Here is a 23,890-nt window from a genome sequence, read left to right as displayed (position 1 = left end):
AGAGTTTAGAAACCATTTTACCATTAACAACCAACTTCTTTTGAACAGAGGAACCTTTAAAAAGACTAAAAACTGGCTTCAAAACCCTTTCAAAATATTTAACCTTTTACATTATTCATTTTCAGATGCATCTGGTGTTCTTTCCAGACAGTTTAGTTTAGTTTCACAGAGGAATCTTCTAGTTAAAACTGGCTTCAAAAAGCTTTCAAAATATTTAACCTTTTACATTAATCCTCTTCAGATGCATCTGGTGTTCTTTCTAGACAGTTTAGTTTTAAACCCAAAATGAGTTTAGAAACCATGATACCATTAACTGTCACCTAATCTCTTCCAATCTTAATTACTATTTGGCACTCAAACGGCCGTTCTATGACGTCAGTACTGTTAAACTCGTTGTCAATACGACGACGTGGTGGCGACGAAGGCTTACAAACATTCATACTGTTTACCCACTCCCATAAGCGCCACCAAGAAAGTAAATAAAAAGCAGCTCAATTTTTGCCCCCGTCATAATGCGGATGCGGAAGTGCGAGCGCGATGGGCCGGACTGCGGGCCCCCATCAATCTCGTCAGCTCATGACCGGGCGAAAAAAGTGTTCATCACTTTGATTACATACCATAAATTAGTGTTTTGTTAGCGAAAGCTATTCTGCTGCGTTTTGGTTTCGGGCTCGCTGGCTTCTTCGGGCGCAAACACGGCACAAGAAACTATCGAAAGTTTCGTCAAACAAAAGGAAGTTAATTAACGTTTCCCCGTCGTCCCGCAAACTCGCCCATATTTGTGCGAGAGGTTTTCCGGTCGCTTTTTCCACCGCCCAAAGTCCATCGGGGCAGGAAGAGTCTGGGCCGTCCTGTTGGCCCCTGCCCGAAATAGATTCCGGTGTCCGGAGTGGCTCATCTTTATCTTGCCTCGTGCAGCCCACCACATGGCAGTTGTGACCATGTTTTCCGTCGGCAAACGAACGGCCTGCCCCGAGGAGTGGACTTGGATGTCGCCCGGTTTGACAGACCTGACCTTCGGAGGCAAACAATTTGCGATCTTGCCGGTCAGACCGTGTGGTTCGGGGCTGGTCACGTCGGGTATATTAAATTTCCGTGCACGGATTGGCATCCGGTGGGGAGGAGGGTGAGTGTTTGTGTATCCTCTTTGTCGGTGCCGTGCCTGTGCCAGATCTTGCGGCAGTCTGATAGTCTGCTGCGAAGGTGTTGAAAACTTCCCGCCAATGGGGATCGCCCGGGAGGCTTCTCCGGTTCCATCTAGGAAGTCCGATAACCCGGGCACCCCTCGGGCCTCCACATCAACATAAGACCGTAACGTATCTCGCCGTGGTCGAGGTTAAAAGTAGCGAATGAATCTCGTGCGGACATCTTCGGCCGGACAGAGTGCCATCCCCGCAAGCCAACCTTAAACCTTGTGCCGTTATTTACCGACCCGACCCGGCTTGACTTGACTTTGTCGCTTCCCAGCCTGTCTTCCTTGCATCTGGTTAGTGTGTTGACTGGGATCTACCTTCCTCCCAGTTGCCAGTGTGTTTAGGAATTGAAAATAGCTTCCCCTCTGTCTCTGCCCCTGGACCAACCACCGAGCCTTCGTTCCGAGAACCGAGTGAAAGCCAACTGAGTGCACTTTGCAGGCCGTCGTTAGGCCGTCGGTTAAGCTCCCGGGCGGGAGAGCGGGGTGCTGTGGCAGGAAATGTGGCTACAAATTGAGGATATTGAATGGGACGACCGGCGTGCACGGAAAGGTCACTAGATTCCAGCACACCACGTCACTCCGAGCGAGGGCGGAACATGCACATCCTCACTGGCCGGTCGTTTGACCGGTTGGAAGTTTCCAACTCGATGAAGCCGTCACACCGTCGACTTATTGCGAGCCTACACCGTGGCATATTGTTTGCACAGGGATAATGGGTCGGCTAAAAATAGGAACTAGAAGCCGTAAGGTGACGACGTGTGCATCGACTTCTTTTTTTCCACACACGACACGCATGTTTAATGCCTCGACAGCGGAAGTACCGACAGTAGATGACGGCCGAATGCACTTTACTTGAGTCTTGTCGACCGGCAGACCGGGTGGAGCTAACGGAGTATTAAATTAAACCAAACATCATACCTCCAAGCCGTTCTGTTGTGCGCTGCAGTTGCTTATGTTGAGTGATCCGCTGATGAAATCGTTCTGCACATCAACTATGAGGAATGCACTGATAGGGCGAACAATCTGGAAAGGAAATATATGAAAATGAATTTAGAAAAATCCACTCCACTGAGACATTATCATGGAAATAATAACTATAATACATAATACATAATTTACAATAATACATAATTTTGTTTGGAACTACTACTTTCTATAGGAACTCTCTAGCATCTTCTCTTTATGTTTTCTTTATGGAGCAATAGACAACAATTCAATTAGAAACAAAACCCGAGTACTTGTGTTGGTCGTATAAATAAATAAAAATGGTATTGAAAGTAACCTTGAACCCGTTTCTTTTCTAGATTTAAATATACTTTTTTATTTAAATTTTTATAAACAACTTATTTCGTAAATTTGGACAATTACTACTGGTAAAAACTGGTTTAGATAACGATCTTTTTTGATAATGTTTTTAGACTAACCTTTAGACTAATTTTATAATCCCTTTCTCAGAAATTGAACCAATGATAACTGTAGTATGTATGTATTCATCCTTTTTATAAAATTTTCATAATCTAAAATGCTTGAAATATATGTAAATGAATAATTTCGGTACCTAATATAATACTCTGTATGAAAAGAACGTCAACAATGTCAACGGATGATTTAAAAAAGTTGCAAAACTAGTTAAAAGCATTAGAAAATTCTATAAAAATCTATCTATACCTTTAAGAGATTAGAAACATAATGAATTAGATCTTATTCGCAACATCGGAAACGGAAGAAAAAAAACTCATTTCCATAAAATCACCAAACGGAGTCGTGTCAATTATTTCCCTTCCCTTCCGCCGGGGGCATGATTTGCGGTAAATCCTGTTCATTACGTCACAAACATCCACTCCGGGCCCGTCATTTTCACGCTCATCACGCTGCACAATATTTTGCATAACACCATCCGGATGCCAAAACGGCGCCCCCGGGGGAGCGGAAAACGGAAGCAAAACAAAAAAAAAAGATGGATCGCGATAAAAACCACATCTCTCGGGAGTATTATTTTTTCCTTTCACACTACCGTAAGAACGGGAACGCTCTCACATCACGTAATCGCGCACCGCACATATCCCTCGCACAAAATTATCATCAATCAAAAACGTTTATCCTGCAGCTTCCGAGCGCCACAGACTGCTCGAAGGGGATGTTCATCACGCGGACGTGGATTGAAAACGGCTTTCGATGCATCACGCACAACAATGCCTTCTCTCTCTGACGCTCCCTCCTTCGCCAGAAGGAAGCAATCATCGCCAAACGTTGGGGCAGCGTTCAGGGCATATTACGGCATGCTTTTTAAGCCGTCTGCTAGGCAGCCATCGTTCCTAGATGTTCCCTTGGCCGAAAACGGGGACGATACGGTTTAGACTCTCGACAGCTGAAGGATGTCAACGCCGCCGCCACGCTCTAGAAAGAGGATAACAGGCCCGTGCTGCTCGAACCCCGAGGACTTTTGGCGAAGATGCGCTCGAAATAAACACAGCATGACACGGACACGTCCGGGATCGCCCGGGGAAGCGCTAATCTTGCCCGAGCACGATAACAACTCCCCGGAACGAAGCCCAACAATGCATCCCCTCCTTTGCCAATCACGATATATGCATATGACTGTGTGTGTGTAAGCCCCACCGCTTCCCTTCCAGGACACGGAAGCACGTGCACTTCCACGCGCGGAGAATGAACAACATCAGATTGGGCCATCCGATTGCGGCTCATTTTGTATGCGATGCGCTTTCGCTGCACCCTTTCGTTGCGCCCGTGCGAAGGGGAGAAAACACGAATGCAACCCAAGTCGCTGGTAGTGCATCAAATCCTTGACCAGCATTATCAACGCCACTTGACGTCATTATCCCGATCGGCCGCAGTCGTCCGAAAGGGGGCTAACGGTGGCACACACATAAACACACCACAGAAGACACTGAAAGCGTCCCTAGACACGGCGAGTGTCTGCACATGGGAAGAACAAAACCGGAGCATAAAAAGGGTTTTCCCACGTCGTTTGCAACCGCGTAAGCCATATGGTACGCCGGCAGGGAAAAAGCATTCTTCCTTCCGGGTTTACTGGCTCCGTCCACTTTTGCGTTCGATTACGAGCGGTTCAGGTTCGCACTTCATTTCACGCAATGTTTCCGGTTGTTTCTCCATGTCGAACGGCCTCGGCGGAAGGGGCTGCAAGCTTTGCTTTGGCCGTGGTGGTTCGGTTTGCTCAACCCGTGCTGGAAAACTAGACAAAGAGGAAAGAGGTTACGGCGGTTGGAAGCGTATCGGCATTAACCTTCCATTCCGACCCCGGGAGCGGGCAATCCGATGCGCCGTACAGGGACGTGCGTCTCTAATTGTGCTTCCCGGTGGGAGTTAACCTACGAAAGTATCGATTATTGTGAGTGTTTTTCGAAACAACCAACCAACCGTGGGCACGAAACGAAGTGCTACTGTGCCTGAAGGATCCGCTACGTAAAGCCGGAAGCCGACTCGAACGGCCGTTTGACGTGACACGATTTCGCAGTCCAGTGCGGGGTTTTGCTTTTCCGTTTCCGGGTATTTTTGTTTTCCCTTCTACTTCTACTTTTCCCCTTCTACTTTTCCTATTTCTACTCGCAAACATAATGTTTCAAACGGACGCAACCGATGTGTGGTTGGAAAGCGACGTATAGAAGGCGCTCCAGCGGGAACGAAAGGGAACAAACGTACGCTTAGAGCTTTGCTGCTTAGACGCTGCCTAATGGGGCAATGGATGACTTCATCAACTTATGTGCTTCGTTTCATTCGTTTGCTTTCGCCGATTGATTCAGAGGGCCAAAGAAAAGTCCCTTGTTTAACGCAAGAAGAACGCGGTTTTTTCGATTGTTTTTTTTTTTTTGCTATGCCGGTTGTAGGAAGAGGATTTTTGGAAAAGAAATCGGTCCATCACACTATTTCCGCAACGTTCGCAAAGACTGGAGAAAAACATTCGCTTGCGATTGAAGGTAATATTCATCGCTCATCGATCTGCACATCGAAAAGACCGTTATTGTTTGAATGTCATATTTTAAAATTATTTGAAAATTAATCTTACTTTTGCCATTAACATCAGCTTTGAAAAAAAAAATGGTAATAAATCAGCGGTTACGCAAAACAATGAAACGATCTCGTGTTTTACAAAATAAAACATGCCAAGGCTCACAAAATCCATGAAAAACAGTCCCTTGACGTCGCCATATATCGCTCGTCAAATTTCATTCATTAATTGACAACCTTTTTCACAGCTTCCATATTGGTTTCCATCACCGAATCTCGGCGTAAACTCGGCTTACCATCGAACCATTACGTGTTCATCAATTCCCTTTGTCAGCTCTGATTGACAGGTGGAATCATTCCGACAAAATGCTTCCCATTTTTATGCAAGCTCTAATTTTCCAGAGATGGGACAGTTGATGGGTTCGTTTATCGTTTCGATAATTTCCAATTTTCATAGATAAAACGTTCGCATATTTTTAACATTAACTTGATCCTTATGTCTATTTATCCAGGAATCCAAGCCAACAGTTCCACATTAAACTTAATTGATTGGAACGTTCATGATGAAATCTATACAACAAATGTTATAATATGATTACCGTAGAAGCACCATACTTGGCGCGGGTCCAAACTTGGCGCACTTTCTGATATTTTGTTCGATATTAGACTATTTCCAAATCATTTCAACCTAAAATAGGGAGTTAAATATTTGTTTATGTTTGTACAATACATCCGCATCAAAACATGTTATTGGTTTTTAGTTATTGAATGTATATATAATTAAATGAAAAATTCCATCTCACAAGTGCGCCAATTTTTACTCGCGTTAGCAACGCTGCCAAGGAATGGGTTCAACTGTTTCCAATAATTTATACGCAAAGCAAAAATTATTGGGGATTTTATTTATCAGAAACTGTAAAAAAGTAAGTATTTTCAATGAATCGTGGTTAGATTTGGCGCTTTTTGAGATTATTATGCTAATTTTGAAGTGAACAATTTTGCGCCAAGTTTGGCTCACAGTGTTCCTAATTATTCACCGTGGAGAATATGACTGATGGCGCTGCTAGATATTTTTGAATCATAGAAGGCTTTGATGAATGAGATTATAAAAGTTAGTGATGAGATAGTTTTATTTTCACGAGAGAAGCCAAAGTCCGCTGCAAAAACAGCTAAATTGTTTTTTAAATTGGTGTTGAAAAGTGTTTCTATTGTTTTAAGTTGACTTTTGAATATAGCTGTTGAATTCAATTAACTACATCCATTTTGTTTTAAGTGCGCCAAATTAGGAACACATCGCGCCAAATAAGGAACATTGCAAAAACCATGCGCCAAGTTAGGAACATAATGTGCCACACAAAGAGTTTCTGAAACTTGAAGAAATAAGAATTTAAGAGTTTCTCACTTATTTTTCTTATATTCTATGGTAGTTAGGCTAGCACTGTGCAAAAAATGGTATGATTTGACCGAACATTGATTTTGTTATTCAACTTTTTATGCAGAATTTCCTTAACTGCGCCAAATATGGTACATCTACGGTATATAAACAAAATAACATGCGAATACTAATGCAAGTGACAGAAACTTGATGAAAATTTCACATTTAACCAGGAAAAGCATATGAAATCACACCTTGAAAATATGTCGTTTACATAACAAGACGATCGAACAGTTTCATTTGTTTTTTGATATCGTAAAAGTAGCCTTTCTCTTCGTACCAGTAGTTTTACTCAACCAAACAAACATTGGTCGAACTCTTGTAAAAACTTTCGTTACAAACAAACTCCTCCACTTCCTATGCCTTAAACTGTTAAAAAGAAAACCCCGACACGCTACCAGGCTGGCAATATTTTTCCGAATCTACTTGAATCACCGGATTTCGTGCCGGAATGAAGACAGATTGCTTCTTACTGTGCCAAATGCTGCCGCTATTCTAGCAAGTCTTTCCGCCTTCTTGCATTCGATTCAAAATTTCTCTCCATGCGATTCCCGGGCCTGCAATGGCCAGCCAGTTCCGCCCGAATGATTGATTTTCCTACGAGAGTTTCTCTTCCCGATAGGCATGTTCCCTACCCAACCAGGGGGTTGCCTTTTTCCCACGACTAGTTTTCTTCCTGAGTGGCCATGGCGTTGGCGCATTTTTTTTTCTTGGAAACTCCCGGAGCAACCGGACGGTAGGTGGCATGCTTCCTGGATTTTTGTTCGCAAGAAGCGAAGTAACCGTCCAATTGGAAAAGAAGGAAAATGCTCACTATCCCGGAACAGAACGTTGATTGAAATCGATTGCCTGCTTTGCACGTCCTGACCCCGGGACGACAACAAACCGTCCGATAACAACATTCATCACAAACCGCGTGCGTCACTACCTTTTCTCGTGGTGGAACTGACAAACAACAGCGCTGCCAAAGCTTCCCTGGAACGAGCGTTTTCAATTACACTCGAAATATGGAACCGATGTATTTTTTGCAAAACTCCGCTACAGTGAGTTCACACAATTTAATTTACATACACGCCAAAACGGGCCGAACTTACCGTCTTAATCCACTGGTTCCAGCAGAACTGAAACTCCTCCCGGTCGATGTAGCCGTCCTCGTTCTTGTCGAAGACGGCGAACATCTGCTCCAGCCGGTCCGACGGCACCACATAGATGTGACCTTTATCGTTGCGAAACAGCGCCCGGCAGATGAGTGTAAATTCGTTCAGCGACAGCCGATCGTCTCTGCGGAAAGGGAAGGGAAAGCGGATGAGAAAGTTGTTAAATGAATTCGCGACACCGAATACACTTCGGGGGCTTAGGTTAGGTTAATTTGCGTTTACGAGAAGTTGCTTGAAAACAAAAATAAACGAAAAGAAAAACATTTCACTTCACGTGAAAATGGTACCGCCACCAAATCGGTGCACAACACAGGAAACGTTTTTCCATCGTGTTATTTTCCTTTTCTTCAATCATTTGCGCCAATCGATATAACGAAAATGTTGGACTTTCGCCACCGAAACAACCTCTCGCAAGCGCAATTCGGAAACTTTAAAACGCGCACGTGGCAGTGTATGGAATGGGGCGTGCCCTCGCCCGTCCATGACGTGAAAATCAAGGCCAGTACGGGACCTCGAACGGCAAACTTTCTCCTTCCTCCAAGAACAACCAAAGCCCTCCCTACCCAGTCACAGCAGACAGAGCGCTTTAAGGGGCTTTTTTTCGCGAAAAAAAAAACAGATACACCCTCGCCTTTCATTTACACAGTGACGTAAAGTGAACGATGAAAATTAAATAAATCAATACCGTGAGCATGTAAATATTTTGGAGTTGGGAAAGAGCTAACGGAGAGGATGTTTCGGCTCGTCCATTTGGTAGTACCAACGATACAAACATCAAACGAATGAGGTTCAATAATGCCACGGAGCGGAAAACATCCAAATATCAACTGTAAACTAAAAGTAGAAATCCAAGATCCCTCAGATCTGTCTGATTGACGTCCACCGATGATATCCCATGGCTGGTATTATTTTCCAAAACACAAGCAATATTTTTATTTCACCGAATTTTTCACGCCCCATGTTGCGCCGCGTCGGGTTCCATCAAGCATAACGGACTCTGGTCTGGCCTGTCTGGTTGTGGATTTCCTCCGGAGGTAACGTGAGTCTTCGGAAAGTCTATTTTATTTCGCACCATGAATATTTCAACTTTATAACTTTATTAGTGTCAGTTTCAGCGCGCCATCGGCTTTCCTGCGTCGGGGAAAAGTTGATTTCTTCGCCCGTTTTCTCTTGGGTTTTCTTTTACGAATTTTATTTTTCTTTTTTTTATTATCTCGCTTTTCTGCGGCCTGAGTGACGAAAGCTATTTCAATGAAAATTTGCTGGAAATCGGGAACCCATCGAAGCCGCATCGACGCTGCAATGGTCTGGAGTTGCTAATAATGATTCACGCACATCCCCGAGCAAGCCAATCCCGATGGGGATGGAAAAAGCTTCGTTCCGCAATCGCAGATCCCGTTCCGATGCTCAGATTGCGTTTTTTTCTTCCTTGTTTGTATTTCCCCTGTCACCCCGCCGGCGAACGCAATTTATGGGTTTAATTTGCATACTTTTACGCTCCACAACAATCGACACCGATTACCGAGACACCAAGCGGGACTAACCATTCTCCTTTTTCGATTACTCTCTGTCTATTTCTGGTCCGTGGTGACATTCCAGTGTGCGTGGTAACCCACAGACAGTGGCAAAGGTGAAAAACCTGCTGTTTACTTTTTTGGTTTTCTCTTCTACAGGAACGGTCGAGGTTCGGTTCAATGATTCAACTTTCTGCTGATCGGCGAAGAGTATTTATAAACATTTGTTTACCCACAACAGGACCAATGAGAGGAAACCCATTTGAAACGTTCGAGTTGTAGGAAAACTTTTATCCCTATAAACTTCTTCTTGGACTTATTACGCTCTACTTGACATTCATTGTATTGGGTATCATACAAACTTTCTACTTAGACAAAAATAGAAAATTGAATGTTTAAGTTCCACAGGCTAGAGTAATTTACAATGAAGTGAAACGTGAACCTGAATGCAATAACTCCACTTCCAATAAATATTCTTTGAACATTCCTTGAAAGCAAACCTTTTTTAATAATAACAGGTATACAGAATTAATAACGCTTTCACAAAAAGTATTTCTTATTGTTCCTTAATATAGCTTTAATGAAGTGCTATAAACTAGCATAAACAGACTGTGCTTATAATTTAAGCTGTAAAAGCATAGGATTGTTTCAAATATAGTATATTTTCTTAGACGAACGAATTTGTTATTGTCAATTAACCATCACAAGCCTCGTCAAACTTGGTCTAATTGATTGAAAATTTATAAGAAATTAAAGCGTATGAATTGGCTTAAACAAGTTAGTTGAAGAGTGCACGCTTTAAAATAGATAAAATCTTTCTTTATGTCATATCCGACAAAAGCAATGCCAAACATAGTTATTTGGATGAAAAAAACTTCCTCCCTATCATTGACCCATTACGTTCGCGGCGAAATTTTAACCTTGAAGAAGAGGGTCTCAAAAAGCATGGTTATATAACCCACAGAACTATTATGCCATCGACGGAAGCACGGATGCTACAGAAATCAAATTGCAGCCTTTCAAGACACAGATTTGTGCCACAGATTATTGCTCAATTATCAAAGTTCAAACTCGTATAAATCTTGCCGGGCGCGCACCCCAATGCCGCTGCCATTTGCATGTTTGGCACAAATTTAAAACTATTGCCTGCCAGCGGTCTCCCAGCTTTCCCGCCGACATTGTGCTATTTTCCATCATAACTCATCCGGTTCCGTCCGTTTCTCGCACATTTTGTCGTGCGCGTCCCCGCGTTTGTCGAGTGCTGAGGAAGTCAATTTGATGAAAACCACCGAGGCAGAGGGATGCCGAAGTCTGAGCGGAAAATTGAACCCGCCAGCCGCACCCACCCCAAGCGACAAACGCCCGGCCGATTGCCGTCGAAAAGGCTCGCGGAAGCGGAAAACACGCCTGAAACGGGGACTCGATATCGTGTCGGAACGACGATTAGTTGTTTGCCGTTCGGCAACCATTTTTCTTCCCTTTCGCTGACACGGCCCCTACGGTGTGCCCTTTTCCGAACCGCGCAGCGTTTCCGCTTCCATTAGCTTACGCCTCCTCGCCGTGGCATTCCCATGACGTAGGCATTTGTTTTGTGCGAGCGTTTGACAACGCTGGAAAAGTTTCCGCTTCCCTTTTCTTTATCGAGCTTCATTTTCAGCCGTCCATTTTCCAACAGTTGCCCCAGTCAATCGTGTATCGATATCCTGTATCGTTATCTTGCTGTTCTAGCGATGCTTTTTTGCTACGAACAATATAAATATCCTTCCATTTTTGAGTTCACACTCCGATGTTATGTTCGAGCTGGTGGTTTTTATTGGCCGATTGGTATTTCTCCTCCAAATGTTTGTGACTACTCGTTTAGGAATTGTAAAATCATAGCAATACAATTACGCAGTGTAGTCGTATAAAAGAGTGCTAATGGAGGCGCATGGTGGTTTATAATGGAGGCGCATGGTGGTTTATAATGGAGGCGCCTGGTGGTTTATAATGGAGGCGCCTGGTGGTTTATAATGGAGGCGCCTGGTTGTTTATGAATAAAGTGTTCCCGTATATTGAGTTAAAAAAGAGGAGTGTAAATTTAGCTTTAACAGAAACATGATACATCAGCACACAAGAGCGAGTACTGTTTACAAATTAAAGCGTTTCGTCTTGCCCAGCGGGCTCATTTATGTGTTAAGATATCAGTCTTATTCTCAAGTTTTACATCGCCACTTTGCGTGCCGTGGAGCAGAAGAACCCAGTAACCCGTTTATCATCCCAAGTCAAGGGAGAAAAATTGTGCCTCATTTATAAAACAACACCATACAATTCCTTTTTGTAACCTGCTTTACGTCTTGTGCATTGCCAGCTGAAGTGAAAAGTTTAATTGCACGGTGCACCATGTGGCCGGACGTGGAGCAACTCGAGGAAAACCCGTTTTCCCTAGAGCAAAGCAAGAAGCTGGCGAAAGTGCACCAGCTGCATTCAAAAGTGAGCAGCATGAATTACTGCTGCTCGTTTTCCGACACGCTTTTACTCGACGATGGGCTTAAGCAGTTGCGTTCAACAAAAGACATTGGCCGAGGGAAAAGTATCAAGTTTAATGACCATTTTTGAAGACAATTATAAACTACGTGAATGTGCACTCAAAGAGTACTTGGTTAAGCTAGGTTTTTTTGTTTTATTTTGTTCTGAAAGCTGTGCTAATTGCAGTGTAAGACTGAGAGTAGCAAAAGAAAAACCCTCATTCCGCCAGCCGAACGAAGGATAAACATGCAAATTGATACCTTCAAAGGATGAAACAAAATTCTAATTGACGTCATCAGCTTGCCGGGCAGCACACATTTTTCAGTGACGTCAATCCCGATAGGGTCGATAGGAAACACACGAAAACCATACACCATACAACCCCTTCGTACGTAACACCACCCGGCAGCGTTCAATCAATTCATTTTCATCAAAATATCATCATCTGCACCATCATCTTCATTGTTCCCCAAGAATAGCTCGTCAACTATCACTAATTACTTTCGAATTCGCCGCCCGCTCAACCGAACCATCCGCTCTTGTTTCATACCCCCGAAAATCTTGCCGGTATCGATCGCCAACGGAAATGACATCTCATGTTTGCCCCGGACATACCTATTCATTCGATTCATGATTAACACGAGGCAACTGTTTCCGTCCGCTTCGGGGTTTGGACACGTGAGGCATAATGTACGGTTTTGCCACTCGGGGCTCCCTTTCAGCGGATCGGATTATTGTCCCGGGCATGACAACGGAACAAATGGCCAAAATTGAATGATGGAACACGGGGTAGCGTTGGGTCAATTTAACGGCTTAATTTAATTTGTGAAGCAGGAAACTATACATCCCTTTAACGGTGGCTTTTGGCAGGAAGGAACGGTACTTTAAAGTGATAAAATTCATGTTTGTTTCTTACGACATAAATCATGAACAAACATCGAGTAATATTAAATAGAAACATAAAGTGGCAATTTAGATATGCAAAATAAATCAAATCATATCAAATTGAAACAGTTCTGCCCATTCAACGTTGTTTAGCACCCATTTGTCTGGTAATTATGCGAACTTGAAGCTAACCAGCCACTCAAAACTATTCCTCTCCAGCACTGACGAGGAAATGGGACAGCCATAAATTCATTTCACCCGCTCGGTAACATTTAAACGGCACTTTGTCACTGCCAGCACCGGCTCGAGAGAGCTCGTCCTGTTCGGTTACAACAATTTACATGCCACGTGCCGCCGGGGCCACCGGTCCCGCGCCGTGAAACCCCCGTTTATGAGTGATTTATGCTATCGCGTCACGAGCTCCGAAAAACTATTTCCGTCTGCACCCGAGCAAGCGCCGGTTTCTCACGGCGGGTCACAAAACTCCTGCACCCGAACCGAGATAAACGGCTCCGATAAGCAGCGACCGGCTTATAATGGTCGTATATGGCCGCGCGGCATACACACAGACACACACATTTTGCATATTTATCCGCTCCACCGATCGGACGAACGATCTGGCGGGCGATCCACGAATGACGGATGGGATTGGAAAGCGTCTGGCGCATAAATAACTGCAGATAATCCCCGTGGGTTTGCGGTTCCATGTGTACCATTAGATAACCGGGACAGTAACGGGTGCTTCAAAAAGCACCAAACTCCCAAGCGAATAAAAACTAATGTCGCTGTAAAACAAGGCCGGGATTTTGCCCATCACCATCATCATAATCATCATAAGCAGCGTAAAAAAAGGTCCGGTACCAGCAAAAACCCCCAATAAATTGCGACTCCTAGTCCAGTCTCCGATGGTCCTTTGATGGCGATCATATATCAGAGCGAAAGAACGTGTTGTGCCACAAAACAAAAATAAATAAAAACGACCATCTAGCCGTAACCTTTTCCGGTCGTGTAAAACGAATTTTGCAAACACTCGAGTTGTGAAACAAACGGCAATAATGTGGGATGCTATTTTAAGCATCTCCTCCGTCTCCTGGGTTCGGTTTTCCAGGGAAATAAATGAAAACAATTGATGCTCGCCGATGAAAACTAATAGCGGTATCATAACAGCAAATGAGAAAATATAACTCGATTCCGATTCATTTAATTTGTTGCTCCAGGGTGCGGGAAGGGGAGACGAAAAAAAAGGAACTGCACTGAACTACCCCAACTGATGGCCGATGGTGGATTTCTGGATCATTCGTTGTTTTTTCCGCAGTCTTGCTTCTAGCCATGAATAAATTATCTAGATTACGTTCGATACGTCCCAGGGCACATCAAGCCACGCATCTATCTATAGCCGCACATCCTTCCGCTCTATTGCTATCGGTTTATTTATTTGATCTGATCACCGCCACGAGCTGACGAATGGTTTGCAATAACCTTTGGCTGCCGGGGAAGGGAACTGAACCGAACTGAAGCGAATAAAAAGGCGAGCGAAAAATATTCCTGATAAAAATCAGGTGTTTCCTCATCCCTCAGTAACCGACGGCTACATAGGTACACAGTCACACACACAAGCAGAGAAAAGGTGCAAAAATGGAATCCAGGATCGGTTCGGGATGGTTGCCATTTTTAGATTCCCTCCCGACATCGAGTAACGCAGGCCGATGGTGCCCTTACCGAAATCCCCTTTCGTGTTGGGGATTTGGCAAGTGTGAGATAGAATACTGGCCACATACACCAGCACACACACACATACACAACATAGTGTTCAGGGCTTCTAACGAAACCCCCAAAATGGGAGCTATGAAAATTTATCAACCGACCACCTCTTTGGTGGTTCTGAACCCGTTCGGGGAACTGTGGCTGACGTCGAAAGATGAATAAATAGAGCCCCTAGTCTGGCGCACGGGTGAACACACACGTGTTTGCCTGGGCTTGTGAAGGCAAAAATAAATTACTACGGATATCCGGAAATGTTTTTCTCCTTCCTTCCTTCCTTCCTTCCTTCGATCCCTACTTTCTTACCTAAAACGAACGGTACACTCCATTGCCTGTGGTTGATCGATTTGCGATTTTTGAGAGCGCGTGTGTATGTAGCGACACACACACACACAAACACACACGCACACACACCGTACGTAGTAGTTGCAATTCGGTTTTATACACGTTCCTTTGAAGGGTTCCGCAAGGGTAGGAAAAAGGGTTAAAGGTTATAGGTTTCGCGTGGCAATCCGACCGCAACCGAAAAGGTCCCTAATATTTGCATCCAATGCCTTCCCGGGGCGACGAAAGGATGGGAAGGTTTCAATTGAAATATTTTCAATTTATTCTTCCCGTGATTTACATCCTACACCAGATAGGGGTGAATAGTGAAAACAACATCTTTGGTAGGCTTATCGATCGAGATAGTAATAATTTACAACAACGGTTGACGCAGATAAGCTCATTAAATTTATACTAACATATTAAAATTAAAGAAAATAAAACGACTAACAGATACAAAAAATATAAGTTTCGCCGAACGAAGGTGATTATTTTAGCAGCCAGGTCTTTTGTTTTGGGAAAACTAATTTCGCACCACTATTGCTCCACTGTATCCCTGAAGACTCGGAGGGGTTTTCTCGTATGACAGTACCGTCCCGAGGGCCGTATATGCTGTCACGTTGACGCACGTATGCAGGCGCACTTTCCACTTTCTCCAGTTTTCATTTCAACTTCCCCGAGTTGGGCTCGGTGTGAATGACGAGCTCTAAATTCGGTACCGAGTGCACACTGTTGGGCCAAGCGGACCAAAACAATGGTGACACCATAACTCTACGGTTCACCAGACACCAATGAAAACGGTGCATGAATGTGTATGTGTTTGTGTATGTGTTATAGGTTCCTAGCCTACTATTCGAGCCAACGCGCTGCTGCCACTGTCAAATGTACGGCGCTAGGCTTTTTGTCGTTTGCCAGCGGGTTCGGCTCCTGCTCAACATTTCCCACTACACTTTCCGTCAGGTTTCCGGCCACGTCAACCTCTCTCTTTCTCTCGCTTTTTTTTTGAATTCAACCTTTTCCATTAGTCTACCTCGTTTGGCGCCCCCTCTGCTACCACTTTCTCTAATCATTGTCACTGGAATATTGTGACAGCAAATCGAGTGTCACTCGTTGTCGGGCCCATTGTGTCGCGGAGGCGTTCACTGCTGCGTCGGTGTTATCGCTATGCTGTTGCTGGCGGTGCCGGTCTCGATGCCTATGCATTTGCATTCAGCAACCCAACCCCGGACGATGGGAGGTGAAGGAAACCAGTTGGTTTTTTTGTTCTCGACAACACGTACGGCTACTGACGGAACGGTCGGGAACAAAACTGGCAAACACTGGGTGGTGCATTTTCTATTTTCTCCACCGCATTGGAATACAATCGGCCGATGGCGCCGTCTAAGGTGCGGAAAAAGGCCCCTTGCATAAATGGAAAATTCTGGCAGAATATATGTGCCCCCCACCCCCCCCCCCCCAACCCAGCCCCCCCCCCACCCCGGCTTGTCTTTCTACTTCCTGGTGGATACGATTCGAGGCACCCAAAAACATTGCACGCCGACGTTAGACTGTATCGAGTTCTAAACAATAAAAATGAGCACACAATGTTATTTAAAGTAATGTAATCTATTTATTTTTTTCAAAACTAGGTGACAGACTGACGGGACGATATTCTTTATTTTTATTCAAAATATGACAATAGTATCATTTTAAACCCGGTTATTGTTTTATAAAACCTAAGGGTGTAGGTTAGGTCCTTTAGATCGAATAAAACAATCTTTTTTCGTAGAATTGATTCGCAAAGTTGGAATAAAAAATCGATACAAAAACCAGCCAGCTGTCTCCACCAAAAATTATTTGTCACGTTCATCATTTTGACAGTTAATTCAAAGAAGGTTAAAACAATGCATAAAATATACAAAAACAAATGAAAGATTCCACTTAACAATTTGAAAAACTGATGACTAAATGCAATGACATTTGTAAGCTTCCGTTCCTAAAAGCAAAGTTATTAAAGTTTGCTAAACTCTTCATAAGCAAATGGGAAACTTTAACAGCTTACTCATGTTTAAGTTTAAAAACCACTGTTCAGCTTATTTTAAATCTATTTTATTCAGAATTACCAGCAATGGTGAGAGTGAACCTTTATTTGAATTATTTTTTTAGTATAACTTTTCCATATTTTTGCTGATATTTAAAACATCATTCGCTTACGTAGTTTATGCAGAAAAACCTAGCAAATCTATCAACGCCGAGATTACCCGCTAAAACTCTTTATCCCACCGAACCATTCAGCATGCAGCTGCAACCGGAAGCTCAACGAAAGATTAAAGTTTATCTTTGGTACGTGTCGTCAGCCAAAGCCAAAGGCCAAAGGATGGTATCGCTCTTTTAACGGAATGTACAATCACTGCCCCGATTGCGATCGGTTGTCATTGGTGTTGCCGAGTTAACCAACCGGTCGTAAAACTTTACAGCCAACTTCTTGCTGCTACTCGTTCGCGCTGGGTTGAAGAAGAAAGGATACCGCTGGAAGTGGCGCTTCCTTGTGCGAGCTCCATCGTACCCGCGACGCTTTGGCACATCGCATCGGGCAAACGAGTTCGAAAAGTTGTCACTAAAACTCTTTATGACCTTATAGTCGTTTCCCCCGCCCAGCTTCCAGAAAGAAAAAACCAACCCGAACCACCGCCATCGTAATGTGCGAAAAGCGGTACGAAAGAGATTCCCAAGCAAGCAAAAGCGGGGGGTGGTCTTGTACCACATTCTTCCGAAGCCTTCGGAGATCCCCGTGGTGCATCTTGCCATCAACTGCATGCACCATAAATTTTCCCAAAGCCCGACGCAGCCAGCTTCCGACAGCAAAAACCTTCACTCGCCACGGCTCGGCTCGCAGCGCCGGTGGAGGGGTTTTGTGTGGGAAAAACTTCGACGAGTTCCGCCGTTCGGCACGGGGCGATATTGATGACAGCGGCGCACTGGGGAAAGAGGCCCGCCTTCGTCGGCACCCCAAAGTGCCCTTAAGGTGCCCACTTCCGACCCGTCGGGATGGGAAGCGGCGAGCGAACGGTCTTAAACAGTGAAAAAATTTGAAATTTATTGCCTGATCAAAAGGTAATACGTTCTCCCGGGGAGCAAGTGTATCGCTTTGTGCCCGACCGTTACTGCCATTTTTATGTTCTCGGGCCACACTACCTGCTTTGGTGGCGATGCTGGCTACGATCATAAGCAACTATAACAACCTCTGCTTCCTCCAACCTCACCCTTGCTTCGTTGGTCGTGGTACAAAAAAAGAAAGTACCATCCGTAAGGGTCGAAAGTTTGGTATTTTCTCCACAAAATCGACCTGCACATGCAAAGGTACGACACATATCAACCTAAGATGAGATTTTCCCATTTTCCCTACGTGAACGTGACCACCTCGATCTACCCCAAGGTGGCAAATGATATCTTTCGGAACCATCCAAAGGCCAGGATGGAGTTCAATTTCCTTTTCGAAAGTACGAGCTGCATCATGCTGCAGCGTTGGGTGGAAAATTCCCTCGCTCGGCAAGTAGCGGGTAGTAAATCAAAATCAGTTCTCCAGGCGCTAACTTACCCCGCTCTCACACCCCACCAAACCACACTTGGGGTGCAAACGTGAACGCACATTAAGAGCAACACATATCGGGGCGTTGACAAACGCCACCCGAGCAGAGATTTGATTCACGACGGAGCTAGATTTATTGCCAATCGATAACTTTTGAGCGCTTTGCAAACGGGGGCGGCACGATTTATGACTGTAAATCTGTGTAGCGTGTAGCGAAAAGTGTATCAATAATTGATTCGCCCCGCCGCACCCGCCACATTACCGCCCCGAAAAGCTCAGCATATGCTAATTAAGGTATAATTGGTTCAACAATTGGGTTTCGGGTGGTTTCGTGGTAGCAATGCAGATTTAAATGATAAATTTTGTTCCAGCAATTGATTGTACGGTTTGAGGGATTGAAAATGTGCCAGTTGAAGAAACACCTACGCCGGCGTTCGTTAAGCGAAAATGTTTTAGGAAATGATTGTGGCAAAACCTTTTCCAAGAGAGTATCCAAAATTCGAGTAAAGTATGATCAATGTAACCACTAGGACCCTTCAGCGGTCATAAAATAGTACATGAAACCCGTGATTCACTTAAACCGTCTCTTCAGCTGGAAGCTTTCACTACCTGGCGATTGCGCCCGCAAAAAACCCGTATGAAAACAGACACGCAAACACACACACACGCACACTCACGGACATACCGTGTTCCATGTTCCGAGCACGAGCAAACCGTCAATCCAAACCAACCCGCCGGCAATAGTGCATTTTATTGAATTGCCATAAAATCGGATTTATTTTTATCCACTGCGACATATTCTCGTGCGCTTTTGGCGCAATAAGCGAGCGTAAGGCTCGTGCCTCAACCTTGTGTGTGTGTGTGTTTTCGGGGGTGTGGGGACAGAATCTTGGGTTCAATATAAGCTCCATAAAAGAAAGAAAACATATCGAGACCTTCAAAAGGCAGCTGTGTGCGAAGGGCCAAAATAAAATGGGGAAATCATAAAGCAAGAAAGCTGGTCGAACGAACACCGGCATCCGGCTGAAGCGAGTGACAAGCTTTCGTCAAGTGGGGAGAGCAGAACTCGAGCGCAATTGGATGTTATACCTTGCCTTCACAATTGCGAAGACGGTTCGCAACTTGCGCAAGAAAATATTTCTTTTTTGTTTTTGTTTTACTTTCAAATGCTTTCGCAAATGTTTCCCGCTCGCAGTGAAAGGTAGCACTCAGTCGGTCGATTTGACGTTCAGATTTCACTCCTGCACACTCCTGTCACTCACTCGGCACGGTTTACTAGATCCTTCACTCACTCCCCGTTTCGACGCGCTTCAAACGTCACCGAAGGCGAAGTAAAGTTGGAAAGAACAAAAAAAAAAAAAGACGCACTCTGAAAACACGACCAAAAACAACTGTCAGTGTGTCCCGTCCCGCCTGCACTCTCCCGATACTTTCTGGAAGCAAGTAATGCGAATGCGACTTGTCGAAATTTCTGGAAGGGAATGATCTTTGACAGACGATTTTTCAATCACCGTTTTTACACGTTTGTTTGTTTGTTTGTTTGTTTGTTCGCTTACCCATCCTTATCGAAAGCGGTGAAACAAGCGTCCATGGCCAGCGAAGGATTCGTCATAAAGTCCTCGTTTGGGAGCTCCGTCGGCTGTGGGGTTGCGCGGGTGTTGCAGTTCCGGCAGGCACGATTATCAAAGGACCATCAAGAAGGAGATGACGATGATGATGATGATGATGATAGGCGGTCGTTTGATGGAGTCGCACGTCAATTACGGATAAGTGTTTGTGTTTTGTTTGTTTTGCGAAAACATTCAATGCGCACAATAAAACCGAGGGAATAGAACAGAAAACGAAGAGAAGCGTATTAGTATGAAGTTCATTCAAGGTGGTTATAATTTCTTTTTAAGGAGGTGGATTTCTGGAAACTTATTTCAAAACATATGGGCACGACAAAAACTAAGGCACACTCATACAAGCACACGCACAGTCATTGAAATAAATGCACACACAAGCGCTCCCAGGCATGTTCCGAGGTCAATTTGTGGGACACTTTTTCCGTAACGTTCTCCCACTCTGCCCCCTTGACGTCGGAACCACCTGGGAGCGAGAGGAATCTTCTTCCGGCGTTCCGGTTGGGGGATTGCGTTGAAAAGAACGGTTGAAGCAAAGTTTCCTAAGCGCTAGCACAAGATACGAGTGTCGGTTTGGCAGGGGGAAAACATGGTGCGAGCAACTGAAAAACCCAACGCCCAAGCCATCACCAACGTCAACGTTAGCAGAGATAACAACCATAACAACACAAATCGACGGCTCGATTCGACGGCGAAAAACGGGCAGCGACTGGCCAAAACGTCACGTGGGACGGCGGGATGATGATGACGCTGGTGCACCACACAAACGCACAAGATGTCCGCGGAAGGGCTCACAGGCTCTGGCTCAACAACGGCGACGGTCCGGCCGGATGGTTCCTGCTGGAAAAGCGATAGTGTTGTGTTTTGCTTCACTAACTGGCGACTGGCAATCGAAAACACTGCAGTACAAGCCCATGTACGTCACACGCACCGACAGGAGCGGCAACACCGGGAGAACACCGCTGTACACGGAACACCACCAACACCACTTGGAGGGGGACTCTGGGCTCCGAGCAGAACGGCCACGTGAAGGTCCACGGCGCGAGATGGATCGCTCGGTCTGCCCGCACGGACGGAAAACGTGAAAATGCGTCCACCAGTCGGTCCCGGTCGGTGCTGGAGTCCGAAGCCAGCCAGTCCACGGGTGCCAACTTCTTCCAGCAGGCATGAAAAAAAAAACACTCTCTCTCCTTGGCAACGCGCTTATTGAAGAAACCTGGCCGCCGGTGCCCATGGCGACGGGGTAAATAGTTCGCCTGCCACCAATGGCCGGACGTCGGTGGCGTTGCTAAGGAGCGGCGCGCTGTCACGGAACCGGGTGAGCCCGGGCCACCCGATGACGGTGGCGGATTTTTGAGGCCCGCTTTTGGGCCAGATTGACAGCCCCCCGATGGAACGCGAGAACGTGCGCGCGCGCTTGGAGTAGGTCAGGGCGTCACGGAAAGGATTTTCGCACGCTTTCGAGTTGAACTATTGCACCCGCAGTTTGATCCACTGTTTCCGTTGCTTTTGCCTGCTCGTCCCAGTATCCTGATGATTAGCGCAGATAAACAATGCTAGCAAAGTGCCGCAACATCATTTTCAATGATAATTTGAAGAAAGTTTTCTTACGCATCCAGCATGGGGCCTAATTTTAAATTAATAATTATTAAAGCAATAGGAAAGATTCCAACTGAAAATAATAACAGTATGTTCTTCAAATTTAATCTAAAAACAAACAAAAAGTGACATTTGTGAGCATACGCCATACTACTTGAGTATTGTTATTGGTAATCACATTTGTTAAAAGAAAAAAAATCATTCCAATCATAATGTATCTTATGATATTATGATCACAAGCATCTATGGAAAATATTATTTTGAGGGAAGATTCACATTAAAAATATTATTTCGAATCCTTAACCTAGCTTAATGAGTTATTTTACGTTCAATTTGAAAACAACTTTTGTCTTGCGTTATATGAAAATAGAAAAAAAATGTTAAGTGAACTATTTTATTAAAATTACTTTCCAGGAAAAAGAGAGACAAATTTGAAATACAAAAAAAATCATATAATGCTAATCATTCTAATATTGGGTTCCTTTTAACAGCAGAAATAGAACACGACAATTAAAACAAAGGTGAAAACAATAAATGAAAATACAAGATTTGTTGATTAAAAAATGTTTTTCTTGTTTGAACACTTTTACAAATCATTTTACGAACCGTGATCTGTACTCATTCTCCCATGACAAATTAATGCGAGGAAATTTGTTAAACAAGGCGGATTTTATGCAATAAACCATATCAAAACACCGAGCGCCAGACAAACAAGACTGTTACATAGGTATAAAAATATCCTCTTTTGCTATCAACTGCCTTTTCATGGTCATCGTACGACAAATGAGCCATTTTATCTAAAAACTTGTCTCTCCACTTCTAAAGGCGCATAAAAGAGTGAAAAACTACTTAATAATGACCTGTCTCATATGTGTTATGAGGTGTAAATTGCTTTCAATTTATTGTAGGCACATTTACTAAGAAATAAAACCTTCTTAAATATTTACAACCATCATATGGGGTTTTACTTCGGGAAACAATAACCTCCGACGAATGATGATTATTTTCTCAAACGCCCTGAAGCCAAGCGGAGTTTAACTATTTCAAAGTCGCCCCCGTTTACGAGCCTCTAAACCGTTTACTGCTTTCGGCACGGGGCGATTAATCCAAGGCCAAACCACGTACCAACCAGCTTCCGATGGATTAAATTTTAACGGCAAATTACAACTTCACGACGCCGCCAACCGCACTAGTTCCGCCTGAGAACCGAAACCGAAGTTCCCGGAACCTCCGGCCCACGTCGGCCTGCGTCAATACGTGACACCACCGGTGGGATGGTTGGAAAGTTTCGCCGGCAAACTGCAAGCGAAATTTCGTTTTGATTGCGTGTGAAAATTCATCCCAAGCCTCGACGAAGCAGTCATCGTGTATGTACTGGCAAGAAACCGACCGGTTTCGGTGAAGAAACGCCCGAAGAAAGGGCCTCGTCCCTCGGCACACAGCTGTGCACTTTGTGGGTGTAATCCTTTTAACATTAGTGCTACTGTGAATTATCCCTCACTCGACCTACGTACCTCGGAAGCCCTTGCCGGGCGCCTCCAGTAAGTGCCGAACGGAAAGTAACCGAGGCTCGGAAGGAATGCTTGTCCGTTCCCTCCGGTGCGACCCTTCGGGAAGGCGCCGGAGCATGGTTTGGAGAAAATTTAACACTCGCTTAATGCGACCTCTTACAGCTGCTGCCAGTGCGGCTTCCGCTCCGTCGGGATTATTCGCCACCCGATTCCAAAATGGTGCACAGATCGTCTCTCGAAAGCGCTCGAAATAATGGCTCGGTTCAAAAAAGAACCCCACTACGAGTAATGAGCGTTTCTTCCAGCTCCATCTTTCAATACGGTGCACGGAGTTGGAACCTCACTTGGGACCCGGAAGGACCGGAGCTAGGATTGGGGACGTAAGAAGCGGAAGAAGGACACGCGTGTACCTCCGAACGGATAAATACGGTGCAAGCAGCAAAAAGCTTTACCACCCCCGAGTGGAAATCCATGGCATTCGACTGGTGGAGGAGGGAAATGATTACGCCGTCCGCTTGGAGTGTGATGCCTTCCGAAAATAATTCCATCATCACGCGCGCCGTCTCCATTCCACGTGCCACCGTCGCCGTCTGACAGTGACGGGTCGCAGAAAAGGGTGTTTTAGGCGAACACCAAAAATAAACCCTTTACAGCCCTTTGCGAGGAAAGTTTTCCGGCGCAACGGGTGGCAGAGGGATAGTGGGAAGCATTTTCAACAAATAACAAGAAAATAAACAAAAATAAACACAGCTGTCAGGAAAATATTCATCGAGCATAATCGACATGCATGGGTTATGGGTTTCGTTTCTGCACCAGAAGAGAATCAT

General features: G+C 44.7%; 1 protein-coding gene across 1 annotated transcript in view; it reads right to left on the bottom strand.

Moving 5' to 3' along the window:
• Positions 1 to 23,890, bottom strand: part of LOC131287701 (nicotinamidase) — a 46,325-nt gene that overhangs the window by 4,023 nt on the left and 18,412 nt on the right. The window contains exons 2-4 of the mRNA XM_058316777.1: positions 19,888 to 19,970; positions 7,712 to 7,898; positions 2,114 to 2,218 (exon numbers count right to left, since the gene is read on the bottom strand). Coding sequence (XP_058172760.1) covers positions 2,114 to 2,218; positions 7,712 to 7,898; positions 19,888 to 19,970 — 375 coding nt within the window. The remainder of the gene's footprint in view (positions 1 to 2,113; positions 2,219 to 7,711; positions 7,899 to 19,887; positions 19,971 to 23,890) is intronic.

This window comes from Anopheles ziemanni, chromosome 3 (genome assembly GCF_943734765.1).
Source record: "Anopheles ziemanni chromosome 3, idAnoZiCoDA_A2_x.2, whole genome shotgun sequence".
NCBI lineage: Eukaryota > Metazoa > Arthropoda > Insecta > Diptera > Culicidae > Anopheles > Anopheles ziemanni.
The sequence above is the reverse complement of the archived record's forward strand: the minus strand, read 5'-3'. Positions and strand labels throughout refer to the sequence as shown.